Genomic DNA, 20,095 nt, shown 5'->3' on the forward strand with positions numbered 1-20,095 from the left:
GTTTTTCTGATAATAAATAAGGGCGCCGAACAACTTTTGTCTTGTATATACAGATATGAACAAAGTCATAGCTGCTGGCCACTCTATATTTGTAGGATAAGCACTAAACTGATCTCAAGCTTGATCATACCAATATTTGCAAAGCTACAAACTAGGTTCGGTCATTTTGCATGCAACGTGTGCTTAAATTAACCCTTCTTAGCATTATCTAGCGCATGCATTTTGCAGTTCATTTCATGTTTGCAATGGCTTCATAGCCCAATGCCATATATAATATATATATACACCCAAAAGCCCTTTGATATAATTGCAATTTTATTTTTGCATTGCAACTCACCTGGCTAAGAGATATATATATATATATATATATATATATATGTCTTATAGAAGGAGCAATCATCAACTTGTTCTTGGCACCCAGCCTCGTTTGGACTGCGATCATGACATCATAATGGGATGTCTATTGCGGTTGAAGTCCAAACAATATGTGGATAACTACGCATTTGTTTCCTTTATTTTATTTATTTCCAATCTCATGTATTTTTTTTTAATATATATACACTCCCCTTTTTTTAAAAATGCATTTTGTATTTTGTTATTATTTTTTAAATTTATTTAACTCAAAACTTTATACTCATAAAAATAATTCTAGTTCCCTCTTGAAATAAAATTCATTAATTTTTTTTACATTAAATATTTATATAAAGTTAAATAACTAAAAAACATAAATAATTTTTCATTTTTATTTATAATTTGATAGTTTTATCTTATTTATTAAACTTAATTTCAATTATATTTATTTTTTTACAACCTTCAACTTCTCTATTTAATTATTTTAAACTTTTTATGCAAATAAAAGTTTAATTTAATTTTAAATGTTTTTAATATCTTTCTAATTAAATATTTCAAAATATATTTAAAAAAAAAAAAAAAAAAACACAAAACCTAATACTTTTGTTAGGTGGCCAGCTTATTGATTATTGGGCTTTATGCTTCCCCGTGTAAATCGCAAAGAAACGGATTCTAGCAATATTACAATGGGCCCAATTATTTTTGAAGGCATAGGCTTTGAGAATGGTCCTGGCCTGCTATAGACCTTCATATACGGTTACATTTTTAGGCTAATAACACTTGTATTTCTTTCGTACTTACTGCTCACTGAGGCCCCCCCCTTTCCTATCTCGGAATTGCTATTGATGTGCTTATTAATAATTTTAATATATAAATACTTTTAATTTATATATTTTTTAATTTTAATATATAAAAATTAAATAATATCTTTATATATGAATATTAAATAAAAAATATTATTATTTTTTATGGCCTCTCTGCCTCTCTCTCATCTTTCATGCCCGAAGTTTCTCACTTCCAATTCTCTCGCTTTCCCTCATGCTCCTCACCCATGGCTAGAACCCTAGCCGTTACTTCCCGTCAGCTGTCGTTAACTCTGCCTTTTGCTGCATCTTCCTCTGTTAACTTTAACGGAAGACTTTCAAGCTCCCTTTCTCCAGCTGCTTCCACACCTCGTGGCTCGTGTCCCTACGCTCAAATGTTCTGATTCGACTTCTCAATCATATGGTACTTCTTCTTATTTCAATCTCTAAATGTCATACTTTTGGATGATTCTGATGCCTGTTTCTTCTTTTTGGTTGGTGAGAATGAGACGATTGGTCTATCAATTGGTAACATTTTGACATTTTCCTCTGTTTGGTTGGTGAAAATTCGAAGAAAGAAATACGAAATTGGAATTTCGGATTTATTTAATTCATTCCCAGCTGAAATGACTGTTGCAACTCAGTTACTCCAATTGTTACAACTTACCATCTGTTTGGCTTCTGAGAAAATACAGCTACAAGAGATAAAGGGTGAATTAATATTTTCTTTTTTCTCCTATTTTTCCAGAATTGAAGAAATGAAAGAAATAGAGTTTATGTGATTTTTATTTCATTACAATTAGATTTTTCCATCAATTTAAAAACTGCTCCTATCTAAGTAGCAAAGTTGTATTAGGTCCAATTCAATGAATGTTTGAATTATAGTTTCTACCAGATCATAGGAAGTCAAATATTTAATACCATTATAAATTTAATTTCCTATGCCTCTTCTCAACCACCAAATGTTTGTAAAATGACGCAGCTCACAAAAACCTTTGTGGCATTATCAGGTTAAGACAATGCTCAACTTAGATGTGTTGATTTAAGACCTTTGTGCTCATGTTGATACATATTTGTACATATACACATGTTTATAGCATGAAGATATTTGTTTATTTTTCTGTCGCCTTTACATTGGGTTGCACAACTCTGTTCTGCCTTTCATCAGCTATCTGAACTTAAATCATTGCTTTTGGATTTCTTCCAGTTGATCAATCAGCAAAATTTCTAGAAGCTTTCAAGAAGGGCGGTTTAATTCCTTTATACCACTGCATATTATGTGATCACCTCATTCCTGTGCTTGCTTATTGCTGTTTGGTTAATGAAGATGATAGAGATGCTCCAATCTTTTTATTTGAGTTAGTCGAACTTGGTTTGGATGCTTCCACTATTGTAAGGTCTTTAGTTTTTATTTTCCTCTCATGCATTTTTCTATTTATGCTTTAGATTTGTGTATGCTTATATTTTCCTTGGTCAATTATGTTAGGGGCAATTTAGTGTTATAGGAGCTCAACCAAGTATAGAAATTGTGGCTAAAGAAAACATGGTCACAATTATGGACCATTATGAAGGCTGAAGGACAGAGAAGATTGTGGAGGACCCAATAGAAGTTCCTAGGAGAATGATGGAGGATTGGGGCCCCCAACTTGTTGATGACCTTCCAGAAGTTTTTAGTGGTAAGATCAATAGAAATTTAGCATACTTGGTGTGTTCATATTATACTTTGTGTGCCACTCCGTCCATTTTAAAATCTTTGATTTTTGGTCATTGGGAAGGTTAGCTTCTTGAAATAGAGTTGGATTCGATTCATCATCTGATTTATTGGAGTGGATGTATTATTCATATATCCTTTACCTTTTGTTCCTAAGTTCTGGATGAATCAAAGGATATATTTGCTGCTGTACTTTTTTGTTCTTTATAATTTTATGCTATGGTTTTTCTATCTGGAAATGAATGCTACATTGCACACTGTTGCTTGAATGTTTAATCAAGGGGTATTTATTCACAGAAATACTGACATAGTTCTCATACTGTGTTCCAGTCCAACTTAGCCCCAAAATATGGAGGTTTTATCAAATTGGTGCTAATATAATGATATGATCTTTTCTTGGCCAGGTGGGTGGTGTGGTATGTAGAGAAGAAAAAACTGCCTTTTTCTGCTGCCCCACCGGATGACAAAAATCTCCCTCATGTCCACCTTGGCCTTTATGAGGATGTTATAATATTTGATCATTTGGAGACGGTACTTTTATGTTGATCCATGAACCATTTTATCACCTTAAAGCTGATTTAGGCTGCTCCTTTTTTTTCTTCATATTCATTATCATTCCAAATCTGCATATTTTGGGTCATCTTTCCTTCTTTAGGAACTTGTGGATTTGATGACATTTATGTGAAATCTTGTTCCTGATTATGATTATACTTTATTTAAAGCAGATTTACAGGCGTAATTGACTTATTTTTCATTTGGTCTTAATAGTTGTATGGCCATAAATCTGTAGCTAAGGTAGACTGTTCATGCAGGTCTCCAGACTTGGTTAGGTGAAAATTGAAAGGCTGATGGATATTGATTGATATTCTCATGTTATGCACATCAGTTCTACCATATGCATCTCTCATTGTGGTTTAAGCATAAAGGTTGTAAGAAAAGGAAAAAGAAAAAAAGATATTCACATCATTCTTTTACGTGTTTATTGCATATCTTGATAAATTAAAATCAATTCCTCCTGCAGATACTTGAGATTGAAGTATACTGGCTATAGATGGTCGTAAAATTCATCAATATTATGTAGTTCCTTCTCTTTCTTTTTCAACTGTTAACTGTTAGCAATGGAAGCTTTGAGAACTGATCCCCAAAGAATTCATCTATAACTTTGTGTCTTCAAGACCAAACTCATCTTGTGACAAATCTTTTTCTCTCTTGGTCACTAACTTGATTCTTGTTTCTGCAGGTCACTGGAGAGTTACTTGATTATTTAAATAGTTGGGATGCATTGCACTACCTGTTGGCACTGTTAGTGGGGCACCAAAAGTCTACCCTCCGCAACATTTTTCCATTTCTATATGTATTTATAATCTCCTTAAATGCTTTTGAACACATAAATTATTAACCTATGCCCAATATAAACTCAATCCATATAGTAGATTCTGATTTTGTGGATGCTTCTGTTCTAAGACCCTCATGAGGATTGATTATTTTTCGTAGTTTCTTACCAGCAGCTGTATTGGAATGCACGTAAATGCTATGGAGCTGATTGATCAGCTAGAAGGCCACATAGTGGTGGATTTGGAGGAAGTTCATTTTCTGGTGATATGGATGTTGATCTGGCTCTCAGAGCTATCGTCTTTCCTACTAGGGCCCGTTATGATACAAGGCATTCATATAATGATCTGAACAAGCGGCAAGAATGGTTTGCTCACCTCCAAGCTGGGGCTGGAATTGTACAGTGATCCAGCTGATGAGCAGATAGAGTTTGAGACAAAGCAGCAGCTCTGGCACATGCCACTGATCTTGCAGAAGAATTATTTGTCAAGAATTGATTATTTGAAGAATTTAGGTATTTATTTTCATACTTTGTTTTATTTATAAAGAAACAAATATAACTTTAATAGAGTTCCTTTGTTTATTTAATAGAAAACTTTGTTAAATAAATTAAATTTTTATAAAATTATAGCACTTGTGATTTGAATTTATTATTTTTTATCAAAATTTCTATTTTTTTGAATTCCAGTAATTTTATATATTTTTAATTTTAAGCATTGATAAAAAAAATTATTTTATCAAATTAAATTAGTTTTGTTTTTGAATTTTTAGATTTTTTAAACGCACCAAAGAATGTCTCTAAAAGAGGAAGAAAATAACTAAATAAGGCCATTAAAGTGAATGGGTGAGGGAATTTGCCAATTTGAGGCGTTACGGTTTTTTTTTTTTTTTTTCCTTAATTTAATAATAAAATTGGTGTAAACATTCACACGTGACATATCTAAAAAGATCTCAACGCACCTTCTCATCAGGTGCTGTCACAAGAGCTTTGTAGCTAATAAAATAAAAATAAAATTTTGAACGTTAAATTATTTTTAGAATTGAAAATAAAGTTAAAAAGAATTTTGATATTTTTTATTAAATTTAATAATAAATTAATAATAATTTTAATAATAATATTAATTTATAAATTTATTAAAATATCAATAATTAAATTATTTAATTTTAAGATTATAAAAATTAAATTATAAATTTAATTAAATTTAAAATATTAAATTATTTATATAATAAAATTAAATTATTTTTAAATTAAAATAAAATTAAATATATTTTGATATATTTATTAATTAATAATAATTTAATTAAAATTTTAATAACAAGAATTAATTTATAGGTTGAGTAAAAGTTAAGAATTAAATCGTCTAATTTTAAACTTATAAAAATTAAACTGTAAATTTAATTAAAAAAAAATTGTACTGTGACGAAGGATCAGACAAGAACACAGATGACAGAAAAATAGATAAGCCTACACCACGTCATGGTTTGATATCTCAACGCAACGGGCAAGTGTCAATTATGTCTTGAAAGGGAGAGCTGTAAGCGACTCGAACCACAAAGGTTAGATGATATCTTAGCTCCAATAATTGCCCCTCCTTTTCATTTTTTAAAGGTTTCTTCTTTTGATTATGTTAGCTAAATCACCAAAATAAACAGAACCCAGTTGCATTTTATCAGTTTTTATTTATTGGCTGCAGGTATTTCAAAGGTTGTGCTTTTTCTGTTTGATGGAATTTCTGTTAGTGTAATCACTTTTTGATAACTTGCCTTTATTTTAAATTGCTTCTTTTTCACTTTTCATTTTATTTGATTAGGATGTATGATGGGTTATAACTTTGAACTGTTACAGTAGTTAAAGGGACAATTGCTGATAATATTAGCCACTCTATTTGATCTCTTTCTTAATTGTGGTTTATGCTTCATAATGTTCCTTGGTTCTCTAATTGAATTAAGCCACTCTTCACTCTCCAGTTCTTTTAATTGTTTACCAATGCTTGCTTAAGCTATGTGGTTGTCAGATTATTGCTGGTCATAATTCTCGCATTAATCTGGGATCTGATGATATCTGAAGAAGAGCCACTTTAATGGGTATAGACGTAGAGTTGACAGTTGATTCTAATTTCTTATATATGATTTTTGAGGGTTTGTATTCTCTCTTGGGTATTTCCAGCAAAACATTTCTTGAAGGGTTCACACCATTTTTTAGAACATCTGTTTTCATGTTTTTGCAACTATTTGTGGAGTCTGGACTGTACTCTGTGGATAGAAAGCTCTGTGCCCCTCCTTGTATGTAATGTATAAAAATATTGTCTTGGTTTGTCTCTGAATGTTGAGCTGTGGGTATATGGATTCTTGTGCATGAATGAAATCATTGAGATACCAGTGAGTAAAATCTTTGTTTGTGGATGATGAATGGTGGAACTAGAACTAGAAGTCAGTTGATGAAACTGTAGGGTATATCTAAATTTGGGGTTGGATGGATTGTAAATCCTTTCTCTTGAAATGGGTTCAACCTGATTATAGCGAGACATTTATCGCTCTTATTGTGCCTGCGAAGAGATATTTTCCAACTTGTTAATCCGTCTATGATTTGTATTGAATTTGTGCAGGTGAGTGGTGATCTAGTATGCAAGCATAAAGTGCTAGTGAATTAGGGTCGGGCTCTTGAGTCTTAACCAAGATTTTAGCTATGGGTACCACGAAGATCTACATAGTGTAAGTATCTCTTCCTTCCTCTGTTCCCTCCCTCAGGCTTCTCTTCCACAGTTGGTCTGTAGATGTAAGATCAAGAACACAAGTAGCATTTTGAAGTAATTTGAATTTGATTACTTTCTCTTTCCTGCTTTTTACAGGTATTACTCCTTATATGGACATGTGGAGACAATGGCACGAGAAGTCCAGCGAGGGGCTAATTCAGTTCAAGATGTTGAAGCAACACTTTGGCAGGTAAGTTTTGCAGATAGGCTTGTGTTATTGCAAAATAAATAAATAAAATGCTTGTGGAAATGAGAAGAATTGACTTGATTTATGTCCTTATTTACTTATATTTTGGGGGTGGGAGCAAGTGGAAAGGGGGTTAGCCAGAGAGGACTCAATTAATATTCAGAAGTATTATCTTGATCGATTGTAACAGGTACCAGAGACACTTTCCAACTTGATAATGCAAAAGATGAAGGCCCCTCCTAAAGCAGATGATGTGCCGGTGATTCAACCAGAACAGCTTTTGGAGGCAGATGGTTTTGTCTTTGGTTTTCCTTCTCGTTTTGGTGTGATGGCAGCCCAGTTCAAGGCATTCTTTGATGCAACGCATGAGCTTTGGGCATCCCAAGCGCTTGCTGGCAAACCTGCTGGAATCTTCTGGAGTACTGGTTTCCATGGAGGAGGTCAAGAACTTACTGCGTGAGTTCATTCATTCTTTAGCTTCTACCAGAAATCCATTTATTTTTATTTTTTATTATTTTTGACATGTGCAAGTCTATAGATAAAATATTATTGAATATCTCAATTAATTTTTCATTTATTTTACTAAACATAGCTTGCTAGACCTGTTTGCTAGTATGAGCTTGAAATCAAAAATTAAAGATTAAAAGAAAATGGCTGTCTTATTATCCAATTTCATGGAAAGGTTAGTTAACTTGTAACCATCTCATTACCATTCCAGGTCTTCAGCCAAAAAATAAAATAGAAAAAGAATGAAAGAAACAAAAAAGTAATGGTTATTAGGCATCTCAAATTATCTAATAATTTTATTAAAAGAAATGCTTAAATTGCTTATAAGTGAAACCACTGGTGTGCATGACCATGTTTCTAATAATTTGTATATATAGATATACATAATGCATTCTGTGTATATTGTTTTTGTGTTTGTATGTGTGGTAATACAATTGAATGTCAATGCAGAACTGATCTCAAACAGAGCTAAATAGTGTAAAAATCCATGTAGCCGACACTAATTAGTTGGAGATTAAAGCTTAGTTGTTGTTGTTTGATATGTGGTAATGTAATTTTCTCACTTGCCATAGAAAGCTAGTAGTCATTTCATATTTCATTTATCTCCTGTTTGCAGATTGACGGCCATAACACAGTTAGCACATCATGGTATGCTATTTGTTCCTCTTGGTTACACATTTGGCAGTGGTATGTTTGAGATGAATGAGGTAAAAGGTGGCTCTTCTTATGGTGCTGGAACATATGCGGCAGATGGAACTCGTCATCCCACAGAATTAGAACTCCAACAGGCTTTTCACCAGGGCAAGTATGTTGCTGAGATAACCAAAAAGCTCACCAGTTAATAATAATGAGTAATCCACTACCACGAGATTGTAACAAAGGGAGTTGCTAGATTGTGCACTGGCATTACAGAAACGGAGATGTTGGAGGGTGGTGGAGCTAAAAAGGGACTTAAATCAACTTTTAAAGGAAACATGGCAATTGCTGAGTAGGCTGAGTCTTAACACATGATTATAAACCCACTCATGCACATTTCACAACCCACTAGTTCATTGCTTTAATTATGTAAATATAAATAATACAATTATTAGAACGTTGTAAAAAATAAAAATGCGTGTAATTATTTTAATATTTGTGATGGTACGAGTGATTATGCGAGTTGTTAGATATGAGTAATCACTTGCTCTATTCTATTTCGTCAATTCAAATCTAATCAAATGTCAAACTAAAATAGTTAAATTATAATTCCATGATAAAAATTTAGGATTCTCATAAGTGATATGATTGAGATGGATGCAATGGAAAATAATATGGCATCTATCTATTCAAGATTTTTTAGGTTTTTCTTGCTTTCTACATTTTTCTCTGGTAATGTGATTGTTATTTGTAAGCTGTACGACACCGTTTTGGGCATAAAAATAAAAATTGTCTATTAAAACAAAAGAAAGCCGCAGCAAGTTGCTGTTGACGAAACCAAAAACAAAAACCTCCACAACCTCCGTTTCCACGCGCACACAAATGGAGTCGTTCTTGCGAGCCTGGACTGGTCAGGACCCAAACCCTGACGATTACAGCAACATTCAATTCTGGTCCAACCCTGAGAGGTCCGGTTGGCTCATGAAGCAAGGCGATTACCTCAAGAATTGGCGCCGCCGCTGGTTCGTCCTCAAGCAAGGCAAGCTCCTTTGGTTTAAGGACAACCGCGTCCTCAGCTCCTCAATTCCTCGTGGCGTCATTCCCGTCGGCAACTGCTTGACTGTGAAAGGTGCTGAAGACGTCCTCAATAAGCCTTTCGCCTTTGAGCTTTCTACAAGCCAAGACACCATGTTTTTTATCGCCGATTCTGAGGTGGAGAAGGAAGAGTGGATCAATTCGATTGGGAGGTCCATTGTGCAGCACTCCAGGTCTCTCACTGATTCTGAGGTCGTTGATTACGATAGCAAGCGGTGATTTTGAATATACTTGCTTCTGTTTCTTGTATAAACAACTACTCTGCTTCTTATTGTCGTTTGGTATCTTACATATTATGCGTGTGTGTTTCACGTATGAAATTTTCTGCTTTCTTTAATTGGAGGGTTTTTTTTTTTTTCTTGTGCGATTTTGCTGTTTGTTGAGGATTGCTCTGATCCCATTTGCATTTTTCTTCTTTTTGATTTAGTTTTTTTGGACTCGATTATGTTTGTTTCTTTTGTTTTGCAATTTAAATACGCATTTTGTTATTGAATTTATGATTTGTTAAAGATTCAAGGGGTGAATGATTTACCTTAATTGATGTGTTAGGAAGATTCTTCTTTTCTTGTTAGCGTAATTATATTGAGTCTATAAAGAAAAGGTCTTTGTCCAAGGATCGTGTTATTTATGGATAAAGCCTCCAGGGTTTTGGTAGAATTTAGATTTTAAGTTTGCAGATGTATGATTCTTTGAATTTCTTCATAGGATTTTCTGCAGAAGCTGGACAACTTAGGCAGAATGGTCAAGTTTTAGCTTTTCAAATGAAATTAAATGACTCGTGTACCTTCACATAATTGGTTCATTGAAGCCTTGGATTAGTAGGGGTGATGTGGGAGTATGGCTTCCCAAATAGGTTCATTTCTAAGTTTTATATGGTGAAATATAATATTCAAAAGACATGGTTCAGTACCATTTCCATTTTTCAGCTGAATTATCTTCCTACAAATTCGGGTTCAATTCATCTTACTGAGATAAAAAGAAGAAATGATTCTTAGTAGACATTTCTATTTATGCTTCATTCAGAGCACAAACTTAAAAGGTCTAAAATAGAGAAATGACGCGTTTCTAGAACAGAAACTAGGAATTATTCTTGCCGTAGCTCAATGCCAGTCAGTCAGATAGCAGTAACAGCTACCCAATTTCATGCATTGTGGTTTCTATCTTGTTGCACAGATTCAGTCCCGGTGAGTTCATTCTTGATGGAACACAATGCCCTTCCTGCTTCACTTATGTCCATTCGGTCTTTGGGTGATTCAGCAGAGCACATGACTCCGGTTCTTAAGATTGAAAGCAAGCACTCTTGCATTTTATTTCTGTTGGTGCAAAACTGGCTGGAAATTCCATTGCTAGTTGAACCATATTCTTCACTAGCCCAGCGTACTACTAGTGGATCTGCAATTCTACTTACTTGTTCGGACAAGGCCATTTTTGTGAAATTATGTAGGTTCAAACCATCTTTAAACATGTCATCAGTAGGTCTCTTGCTTGTAAACATTTCCAAAAGCAGTATCCCAAAACTGTACACATCTCCACTAGGGGTTGCCTCACTTCCCATGGCATATTCTGCACTTTCACAATCACACATAGACTTTTAGCATTGAATGTGTAATTATCATTAAGCATAATTCATGAGTCCCAAAATTAAAAGTTTGTGATAAAATGAGTAAAAAATATGCTTGAACCTTTTTCACGAGGGTAAGATTATAGTTGTGGGTTTTACATTATTGCACACCTATTTGTTCAAAATGCATTTGCCAATCTAGATCTATTAGAATATCAGAAAAGATTAAGGCCTCATAGAACTGATTTTGACACCCAACAGATTTATGATGAAAGTTTGGAAATTTTTAAGCATGTGTTCCAGACTTCCATCTGGGGAGTAAACAGCTACCTTTTGCTGGAAATGGTAAATTTTGTTAACAAGCAAAAGAGAAAAAGAAGAAAAGCCTTGAGGCAGTTAACAGATGCAGAAGAAGCAACATAAGATAGAAAGATTTAGCGGGTGCAGCGTAACCAATTGTCCCCTTCAGTCCAAAGGAGCTTGTTGGATTTGGAGAGACATATTTAGTTGCTTTTGGGAAGATTCTGGCCATTCCAAAATCTCCTAGGTGACCAACCATTTCATTGTCAAGAAGTACGTTGCTTGGCTTCACGTCACAATGAATTATTGGCACTTGGCAATGGTGATGGAAATAATCAAGTGCGGAAGCCACATCAATGGCAATGTTGAGTCTTTGAAGAATACTTAACCCCCCAGGTTCTCTGCATGCCTCATTTTCTCTAGGAAATATGTGTAGTTGTCCAAGCTCCCATTAGGCATAAACTCATAAATAAGAGCTTTGAAGGAATTACCTTGAAAATCAATACTAGAGCATGCGGATATGACCTTGACAAGATTACGGTGCCTAATGTTTCTCAAGGTTTCACACTCTGCTGCGAAGCTCTTGGAGGCTCCTCTATATTCTAGATTAATCACCTTGACTGCAACATCTTGTTTGTCATCAAGAACTCCTTTGTACACGATTCCGAAACCCCCTTCTCCAAGCAAATTTGCTGAAGAAAAGCTGTTGGTTGCTTTGAGGAGCTGCTGATAGGAAAGCTTCAAAAACGGATTCATGGAAAAGGATGCTGATGATGTCTCTTTATTTTTCATTCTCTTAAACCAACAAAGCAGAACAGACAATAACAAAATAGATCCGAGAATCCCACAAGGCATCAGGATTAGTTTGAATCTGAGGCTTATTTTTAATTTCTTTGATCTTTTCAAGTGGCATAGTGGCAAATGCAGTTCAGCTACACCCCCGCAAAGTTTCTCATTCCCAACCAATGAAACTGCTGTTGCATTGCTGAAAACTCTTTTGTTGGTACTTCCCCCTCAAAGTGATTGTCAGACAGGTTCAAGGATTCCAAAAGGGATAAATTCTGAAAATATTTTGGAATTTGGCCAGCCAGCTTGTTGCTAGAAAGATCCAACTCTTTAATGCTTCTCAAAGAACTCAGAGATTGTGGAATGCTTCCGTTGAAAGAATTACCACTTAAATTCAAGGATTCCAAGCATACACAACCACCCAGGCTGAAAGGAATGTGACCATGAAATTGGTTTCCTGAGATATCCAATGCAACAAGATTCTTCAAGTTGCCCACTTCAAGGGGGATGCTGCCTGTGAGATGGTTATCGGACAAATCCAAGGCAATTGATAGGGTTATTATGCTAAAAATTTGCTGGGGCACATTTCCAGTGAGCCTATTTTGGGCAATACTCAATACCAACAAATTCTGACATCTTCCGAGTGATGAGGGTATACTACCTTCGAATTTGTTGAAGTCCAAATTGAGTTCACTCAGTAGAGTGAGATTTCCAATAGAATCAGGAATTGTCCCCAAAAGATTATTTCCAGAAAGGGCAACTTCTTGTAATCTTTTAAGCTTGCCGATAGCTTTAGGAATGGGGCCAGTTAATTGGTTATTCTGCATTCCTAGCTTTTCTACATTGGCAAGATTTCCTATACCGGGTGGTATGATGCCGGATATTTGATTCCCCCCCATTACAAGTGCTTTCATCGTTATTGAGAGGTTGGCTATAGAATTGGGGAGCTTCCCTCCAAATTGATTCATGAATAAACCAATCACTTCCAGTTTGCTACAGTTGGTGAGAGAGCTTATGAAAGCTAGATCATCAGCTAACCCAAATCCCAGACTATTGTTACCCAAATTTAGCCAAAAGAGATTCTTGAGGCCATTGAAATCGATTGACACTTTTCCTGTAAAATAATTACCAGATATGTCGAATTCCCTAATCTTTGAAGCGTTGGCTAATAAATGGAGGACAGGACCAGAAAGAATGTTCTTGCCAACTATGAATTTTTCCAAGTTTGGAAGAGTGAAGGCTAAGTTTTGTGGGAGACGTCCATGTAAGTTATTCAGTTGCAGAAGAAAGACCCTAAGGGAAGTGATGTTATAAATTGAAGGAGGAATTTTGCCTGAAAAACTATTCTGACCAAGTCCCAGAAATATTAAGCTTCTAAGTTGACCCAGGGTATCAGGAACTCTCCCTTGTAAGCAATTCACTTTTAAAGAGATTACCTGGAGATTTGAAAGATTCCCAATGGAAGTTGGGAGTTCTCCTGTTAGGTAGTTGTCAAAAATGTATAGCTCCTCAAGCTTCCACAAGAAGTGGAGTTGCTCAGGTATCTTCCCAAACAGATTGTTTTTACTTGCATCAAAGTAAATGAGGTTGTAACAATAGGACAGATTGGGTGGTATTATGCCTCTGAAGGAATTATAGGAGAGATTAAGTGTTCGCAGTCTGGATAGTCTTCCAAGTTCTTGGGGAATTTCGCCACTCAGTTTGTTATCTTGAAGGTCAATTAACCTTAGGAAACTGAGATTCCCAATAGAGGGAGATAATGAACCTTCTAAGTTATGGAAACTTAGGTTGAGCTCAGTGACCCTTTGATGCCGGCGACCACATGTAACACCTTTCCACCGGCACATGGAAACAGAATTGTTCCAGGAAGTTGTGACTCCTAAGGGGTCATAAATCTGCGACTTAATGGCCAGTAATGCGAGAAGATCTGTTGCATTTTGGCTCACTGGGATGGACTGGGACAAGCCAAAAGGTAGAATGAAGCTAGTGCACAAGAGTAAAATGACAGGGATGTTACTGCTACTACGCAGGAGACTACCCAACAAAGCCATTGAAGAAAAATGCTGTGCTCAAAGTATAAGAGTTTATTTCAAATTAACTGGTTCACTTTAGACATAAAAAAAATCTCTTTCAAGTGTCAGTGTCTCTGAGCCTTTTGCACAATTAAGACGCTCGATGTCCATGGCGTAAAGTTTCCTTCCAAACGACTTTGACTTTATTACTGTCCATGGCGTAAAGTTTCCTTCCAAACGACTTTGACTTTATTACCAGTCATCTAGACTCTAGAGAAAAATCCAATCTTTTTCTTTGAATTTCAACGCTGCATTGAACAACCAAATTAAAATCGCAGTTCTTTTCATTGAGTTGCAATAGTAGCTCGTGCATATATAGTTTCATCTCTACGAGGTCTTTGCTGCTGTGCCTGTAATGGGTTGTTTCCAATCTTTGTTCGAGTCTCAGTTATCAAGATCCTCCCTAAATAATTCTTCTGGTCACTATGTAATCATATTGGAGTATTACATATATGGCCTTTTTTTTAGGGAGTGGGTGGGGGAAGGTGAGACAGCTTTGGCCAGAAGTAGTAATCAATGCTTGAATAAACGTAGTTTACAAGTTACAAAAGACTGAGTGAACAATGGACTTGCAGGAGTACGTAGGACATATGAATGTGGAAGAAATCCCAGCCTGAGAAGAAATTTTCAACAAACATTCAATATTCTTATTATCTATTTTGCTTTATATATTAAAGATGATTTTCTTTCAATAAAGGGTTTACCACCAACATTTTCAAAAAAAAAATTATAATAATTAACACCCTTGCCTTAGCAATCCCAAACAAAATGATGCCAAATTGCATGATCAACGTAAGGAAGAAAGGGTTTTTTATTTTTTTCTTGGTGACAATACCAAGAGAGACAGAGAGCAACGCTAAGGGAAAGGCGGAACGCAATCAATGGCAATAACAAGGGAAAAATGGGGAGGAAAAGGATCCGCGTATTTGGGGGACGATTTACATATTGGGTTCATTGGATGGAGAATCAAGGAAAGGGGTGGACTTGTGACATGGGTAGGGGCAGACCCTATCATGGTCCGATTCGAGCTCAAAATGGACTAAAATTGTTTTCATTACCCTTGAATCGGACCAGGCGAATTCAATCTGATTTGATTATATATTTTTTTTCTTTAAAAAAAAAATTCAGTCATTTGATAAATTTAATTGAATTAAAATAAAATCAAAACTGCATTGAATTGAGTTAAAATTAAAATTAAAATTGAAATCGATCAAACTCTAGGTCCTATTTCAAGTATTTAGTTCTGTGAACCAAAATTACTAAATGGGACCAAATTCGACTTGTGGAGGAAATTAGCTAGGCAGATGGGAGGTGGGACAATAGCAAAAGGGTATATTGTGATACATACATATATATTGATTAATTCCAAAATTATTAGCATTGGATTGGGCTTAAGTAATTATAAGGAGGAAGACGATTTTGGACATTAAATAGTAAGGCATTTAATACTGCACTAAGTGAGGAATAACACTTCACTTAACCCGTTTCAAAGCACTTTCAGGAAAGAAAACAATCCCAACCATAGTAGCAGTATTTGTATAATGAAAACAATGGGAAATTCTTGTCTAAAACTTCAAGTTTCTCAACCTCTCAATGTAGCTAAAACAAGCCTCTGTCAGGAGAATTCGAGTCCAAACTGGAAACTAAAGCCGACAAATTTGAAGTCCTCTCTTTTCATTTTTCTTTATAGTTTTTTCTTCAAGACCTGCCTTTTTTTTTCCTTTCTTTTTTGAAGTGCAATGACCTGCCAAATTCGTAATAATTTCTTTTATCACTTATTTTTCTTATCTTTCACTCTTGGGTTTTCTGGTAATATTTCATTTTTCACACCCATACAGAGATAGGCTAATAAAATAAAGTCTAGTTAACAACCCCCCACCGCCACAAAAAAAAAAAAAAAAAGACAGCTAATATTTGTTCCGGTTCCTGGAGTTGGTCACGTAGTTTTAACCATCGAATTCTGGTCACCATCCTCGTCATGAATCTACCCTTCACTCCTTTTATGGATCTATACACCAAATCATTCGCTGCTTCCCAACCCAATATCCGCCTCATTGACCTCCCTCAAGTGGATCTTCCTTCTTCTGAAGTTCTTGCTATATCTATAGAAAGTTTTGTCTGTGCCATTATTGAGTCACAAACCCCATGTCCAAGACATTGTCTCTGATATTGTATCTTCCCGATCTAGCTGAGATTCGGCTCCAGTTGCTGGCATAGTTGTTAATTTCTTTTGCTTGTCCTTGATTGACATTGGAGACGAATTGGGTCTGCCCTCTTTTATCTTCTTGACATCTGGTGCAGGATTCTTGAGTCTCATGCTTTATCTACCCTCTCGCCATGAGCAAAATGTCATCGAGTTTAGCATATCTGATCCTGAGGTGTCGATTCCAGGTTTTGCCAATCCTGTTCCTCCAAGAGTTTCGCCTGAAGCCGCATTTAATAAGCATGGTGGTTACGCTGCCTAAGTTGAGATAGCCAAAAGGTTCAAGGATGCCAAAGGTATAATAGTTAATACAATTACTGAACTCGAATCTTATGCACTTGAGTCCTTTCACGATGGCCAGAACCCTAAGATTTACCCTGTTGGACCGGTGCTAAGCCTGAAGGGTCATCCTCATCCAGACATGGACCACGCTCAGTGAGACAAGATCAAAAAATGGCTGCATGAACAACCGGAATAATCTCGGGTGTTCTTTTGTTTTGGAAGCGCAGGAGCATTTAGTGTATTCTAAATGAAAGAAATAGCTCTCAGCCTGGAGCAGAGTGGGTACAGATTCTTGTGGTCCATGCGAGCTCTTCCAATACAGAATGAAGACCCTAAATTCAAGAATCCAAAGGAGATGTTGCCACAAGGATTCTTGGAACGGATGGAAGGGAGAGGAATGATATGTAGGTGGGCACCGCAGGTGGAAGTGCTAGCCTACAACGCCATAGGAGGGTTCGTATCTCATTGTGGGCGGAACTCCATCTTGGAGAGCTTTTGGTAAGGGGTGCCTATTGTGACCTTGCCTATATATGCAGAGCAGCAGCTAAATGCATTTACATCGTTGAAGGAACTGAGGCTGGCGGTAGAGCTGAAATTGGATTACAGGCCGAATGGAGATCTTGCGAGGGCAGAGGAGGTGGGAAGAGTTTTGAGATGTGTAAGGGAAAGTGACAATGAGGTGAGAAAGAAGGTGAAAGACATGGCAGGAATGGCGAGGAAAGCAGTGATGGAAGGGGGATCTTCATCAACTTCAATCTCAGAGTTGATCAAAGATGTGAAAAAATATGTATGAATCATTGAAATATGTATAAGAATTATGGAGAAACACGTGATGCCGAGATCAAATGTTGTGGCTGAGCCTGAGATCATTCTTGATTTCTAGCTTTTATTAAAAAAAAAAAAAGAAAGGCTCCAGCTTTATAATATCTATAGCGTCCAAAAAGGACAGAATTGCAAAATAATATTTAGGGTGAATAGGTAGTATTTGAAAATAAAATTAATTAGTTTTTAATATTTAATTTAGTGAATTATTTTATTACTTTATTATTTTTAATTAATTATTAAAAATAATTAAAAATTTAAAATGAATTAGAGAGATGTGCAACCAACAAACAAGACTAATAAACCGAGTAAGATGCCTATAACTCTGAGTCAGTTATCAGGGAGAATCAAATTAACAAATTAACTCTGATTCTGCTACGTGTCAATAGCCCAATGCCTCCTCTTTACTTGGCTTTAGTTTTCCCAGCAAGTATACATATAACATAAGCCTTTTATATTCTTCGTTCTTATAGAAACAGTCTCCAGCAATCCAAGACATCTCTGTCTTTTTTAACCATTAATGGAGGCTTTAATTAGCTTTTCCACAAAGATCTTCGCAAGAAATGGTAACAAAAGTCCACCGCCCTCAACATTAACTCAACAGGTTCGATCTGATTTTGCCTTTTCACCATCTCCAACTTTCAAGAAACTACACTTTGATCATTTGGTTTCACTTCGATCCATCACTAAATCTCATGTGGCATCTGGTGCGGCTGAGGTAACCTTTCTCATTATCCCACAAACTGGTTTCTTCCTCGTTCTAGTTTCTTTTAAACGACAATATATATGCATCTTGTTGTCCCTTAATGATGTCGTTTCATTAGATAAGGACAGACGCCGCTGGTTAATATCAACATTTAACAACTTTGGCATTTGGAAACAAGATGTTGTTTGATTATGAAAGTTGCAGCGACATTCTCAAACACATTCATGCGTGGATCAGTCAATAGTTTTTAGTTGTATTCTTCTTTTTGGTATTAAATGATCAATTTATCTTGAAAACAAGACTGTTAACCAACGAATTACATTATTAGTTGGAGAATGTCATTTCACTAGTTTTAGGACATCAATGAAATGATTGTACTATATATTAAGAATTAAAATGATGATTTGTCTTATAATTCTCTTAGCAACTCAAGACTGGACATGTAAGTTATGCCTCCTTTGGTATTTACTTTATGATGAAAGAGTGATTTGATGTGAAATTCTTGCAAGTTCAATGTTGTTATTACCACTTCTTGGAGGTGTACTGAGTTTTACCTTCCAACTCCAAAAGATTGCCAAAGAATTCTGCCATTTTACTTTCACAAGGCTCCATAAATTTTCTTTTTCCTTTTTTAATCAATTGTTGATATGAGCAATTACTCTAAATAAATGCAGTTTAACTTCTTGTGTAATGTTTCAGTTTTTCTTAGTAAGCTAATTGTGTTTCAGTTTTTAGCTTGATTTTTTCATCTGTTTGTAGGTGTCAACAGGCCTGGAAAATGCAGTAGCTGGCATCCCAAATCTAGGCAAGTAACATTATTCTTTACTCCACATTCTTGAATGCAAATACAACTTCCCAATAATCAACAATTTAAGGCTTCTCTGCTTCTCAGAAAGACCAAAGACTGCACATGTGAAATTCCAGTTGCAGAGGCCGTGCATGTTTGGTGACGCATATTTCCTGTCGGGTGATGACCCGATTCTTGGTTCATGGAATCCTACATTTGCTGTACCAATGAAGTGGTCAGATGGTCACATTTGGAGTCTTGAGTTGGTAAGAAAGAATTTTTAAAAGAATACTACATGATCCGCAGGCATCTATTGTAAAGTTTGACAAAGATAATGAATTCTTACCAGGATGTACCCATTGAATCAACAATCCAATTCAAATTTATACTCAAGCGAAGCAATGGAAATGTGTTTTGGCAGCCTGGCCCAGATAGAATTTTTAAGAGCTGGGAAAGCGAAGGCACTGTTGTTATTACGGAAGATTGGGAAAGTCCTGAACCTCAAAAAATTACAGAGGAGCTACTTATGAATCAAATTGAGGAGCTTTATCAAAGGTAGAAACTAATGCCTAATATGAACAATGGTGTAATGTTTTCCCATGGCTGTTGAGGATGAAGAAACCTTGTTTGGTTATGAATAAGGTCATGTTCTTCTACCTTGTTTGACCCCTCCACAGGTCGCGTCTAGTGAAGTAGACTGGTATCCTCATTTGGAGTTGATACAGCTAAGGAGTAGATTATGCCTCCAGTAACTTTTTATGAACCAAAATATTCATTCCCTCGCCCATTTCTTTGGCCCTTTCGTTAATATTTCTGCTGATCTAAAGCTTGAGAATGAATTGTGTATATATGGATCTTGTTTGGCTTTTTAATCATTCTGGTCTCTTGGTTAAAGCGAATATTGAATTTACTGCATTTTAAACAAAAATGTTTGATGTGCGGAGTCACTATTGTGAGCAAGAAAATACAGACAGGAAACATAAAAAGGTCAAAAAACATAGAAGAATTTTGCAACTTATTAGGACTCTTCATCATAATGAATTACTACACCCAGCAAAATTCATATTATAATTCCATTTTCTCTACTTTATTTTTTTTTTATCTAATTTCCGAATGAAATTGTACTGAAAATCCTGGTCTAGCAGGAAGAAACTTGATGAAGGTAGACCACTTCGAACCAGTAATTGAGATTTTGGAAGCC

General features: G+C 35.5%; 2 protein-coding genes, 1 non-coding gene and 2 pseudogenes across 10 annotated transcripts; 4 read left to right on the forward strand and 1 right to left on the reverse strand.

The window, feature by feature from the left end:
- The first annotated feature begins 1,328 nt into the window (after nt 1-1,328).
- LOC110666362 (probable NAD(P)H dehydrogenase (quinone) FQR1-like 3) lies at nt 1,329-8,846 on the forward strand. Of its 8 annotated transcripts, none has more exons than XM_021826822.2 (10): nt 1,329-1,578; nt 2,362-2,551; nt 2,641-2,830; nt 3,270-3,396; nt 4,106-4,711; nt 5,624-5,754; nt 6,804-6,909; nt 7,047-7,140; nt 7,328-7,593; nt 8,261-8,846. In XM_021826822.2, exons 7-10 carry the CDS (start codon nt 6,884-6,886, stop codon nt 8,484-8,486), a joined length of 612 nt encoding a protein of 203 aa, XP_021682514.2. In that variant the 5' UTR covers nt 1,329-1,578; nt 2,362-2,551; nt 2,641-2,830; nt 3,270-3,396; nt 4,106-4,711; nt 5,624-5,754; nt 6,804-6,883; the 3' UTR covers nt 8,487-8,846. The 8 variants fall into 8 exon arrangements, with proteins under 8 accessions (XP_021682514.2, XP_057993821.1, XP_021682516.2 ...); XM_058137838.1 differs by having other exon boundaries at nt 1,331-1,578; nt 2,362-2,546; XM_021826824.2 differs by having other exon boundaries at nt 1,331-1,578; nt 2,362-2,546; nt 2,652-2,830.
- Nucleotides 8,847-9,082: 236 nt separating this feature from the next.
- LOC110666363 (pleckstrin homology domain-containing protein 1) lies at nt 9,083-9,868 on the forward strand. Its single transcript, XM_021826833.2, has one exon. It carries the CDS (start codon nt 9,163-9,165, stop codon nt 9,592-9,594), a length of 432 nt encoding a protein of 143 aa, XP_021682525.1. The 5' UTR covers nt 9,083-9,162; the 3' UTR covers nt 9,595-9,868.
- A 1,402-nt stretch (nt 9,869-11,270) lies between these two features.
- On the reverse strand, nt 11,271-14,073 carry LOC110666417 (LRR receptor-like serine/threonine-protein kinase EFR; annotated as a pseudogene).
- Nucleotides 14,074-15,962: 1,889 nt separating this feature from the next.
- Nucleotides 15,963-17,598, forward strand: LOC110666367 (UDP-glycosyltransferase 71K2-like; annotated as a pseudogene).
- Nucleotides 17,599-17,709: 111 nt separating this feature from the next.
- Nucleotides 17,710-19,460, forward strand: LOC110666366 (uncharacterized). The gene is made up of 3 exons (XR_009144756.1): nt 17,710-18,119; nt 18,867-19,160; nt 19,244-19,460. It is a non-coding gene; the product is annotated as an uncharacterized LOC110666366 (transcript).
- Nucleotides 19,461-20,095: the final 635 nt, after the last annotated feature.

This window comes from Hevea brasiliensis, chromosome 16 (genome assembly GCF_030052815.1).
Source record: "Hevea brasiliensis isolate MT/VB/25A 57/8 chromosome 16, ASM3005281v1, whole genome shotgun sequence".
Lineage (NCBI taxonomy): Eukaryota > Viridiplantae > Streptophyta > Magnoliopsida > Malpighiales > Euphorbiaceae > Hevea > Hevea brasiliensis.

Coding starts and splice junctions, on each gene's coding strand:
- LOC110666362 (XM_021826822.2), top strand. CDS start 6,884: ATGGGTACCACGAAGATCTACATAGT. Junction 6,910..7,046: donor ACCACGAAGATCTACATAGT/GTAAGTATCTCT, acceptor TGCTTTTTACAG/GTATTACTCCTTATATGGAC. Junction 7,141..7,327: donor TTGAAGCAACACTTTGGCAG/GTAAGTTTTGCA, acceptor CGATTGTAACAG/GTACCAGAGACACTTTCCAA.
- LOC110666363 (XM_021826833.2), top strand. CDS start 9,163: ATGGAGTCGTTCTTGCGAGCCTGGACTGGTCAGGACCCAAACCCTGAC.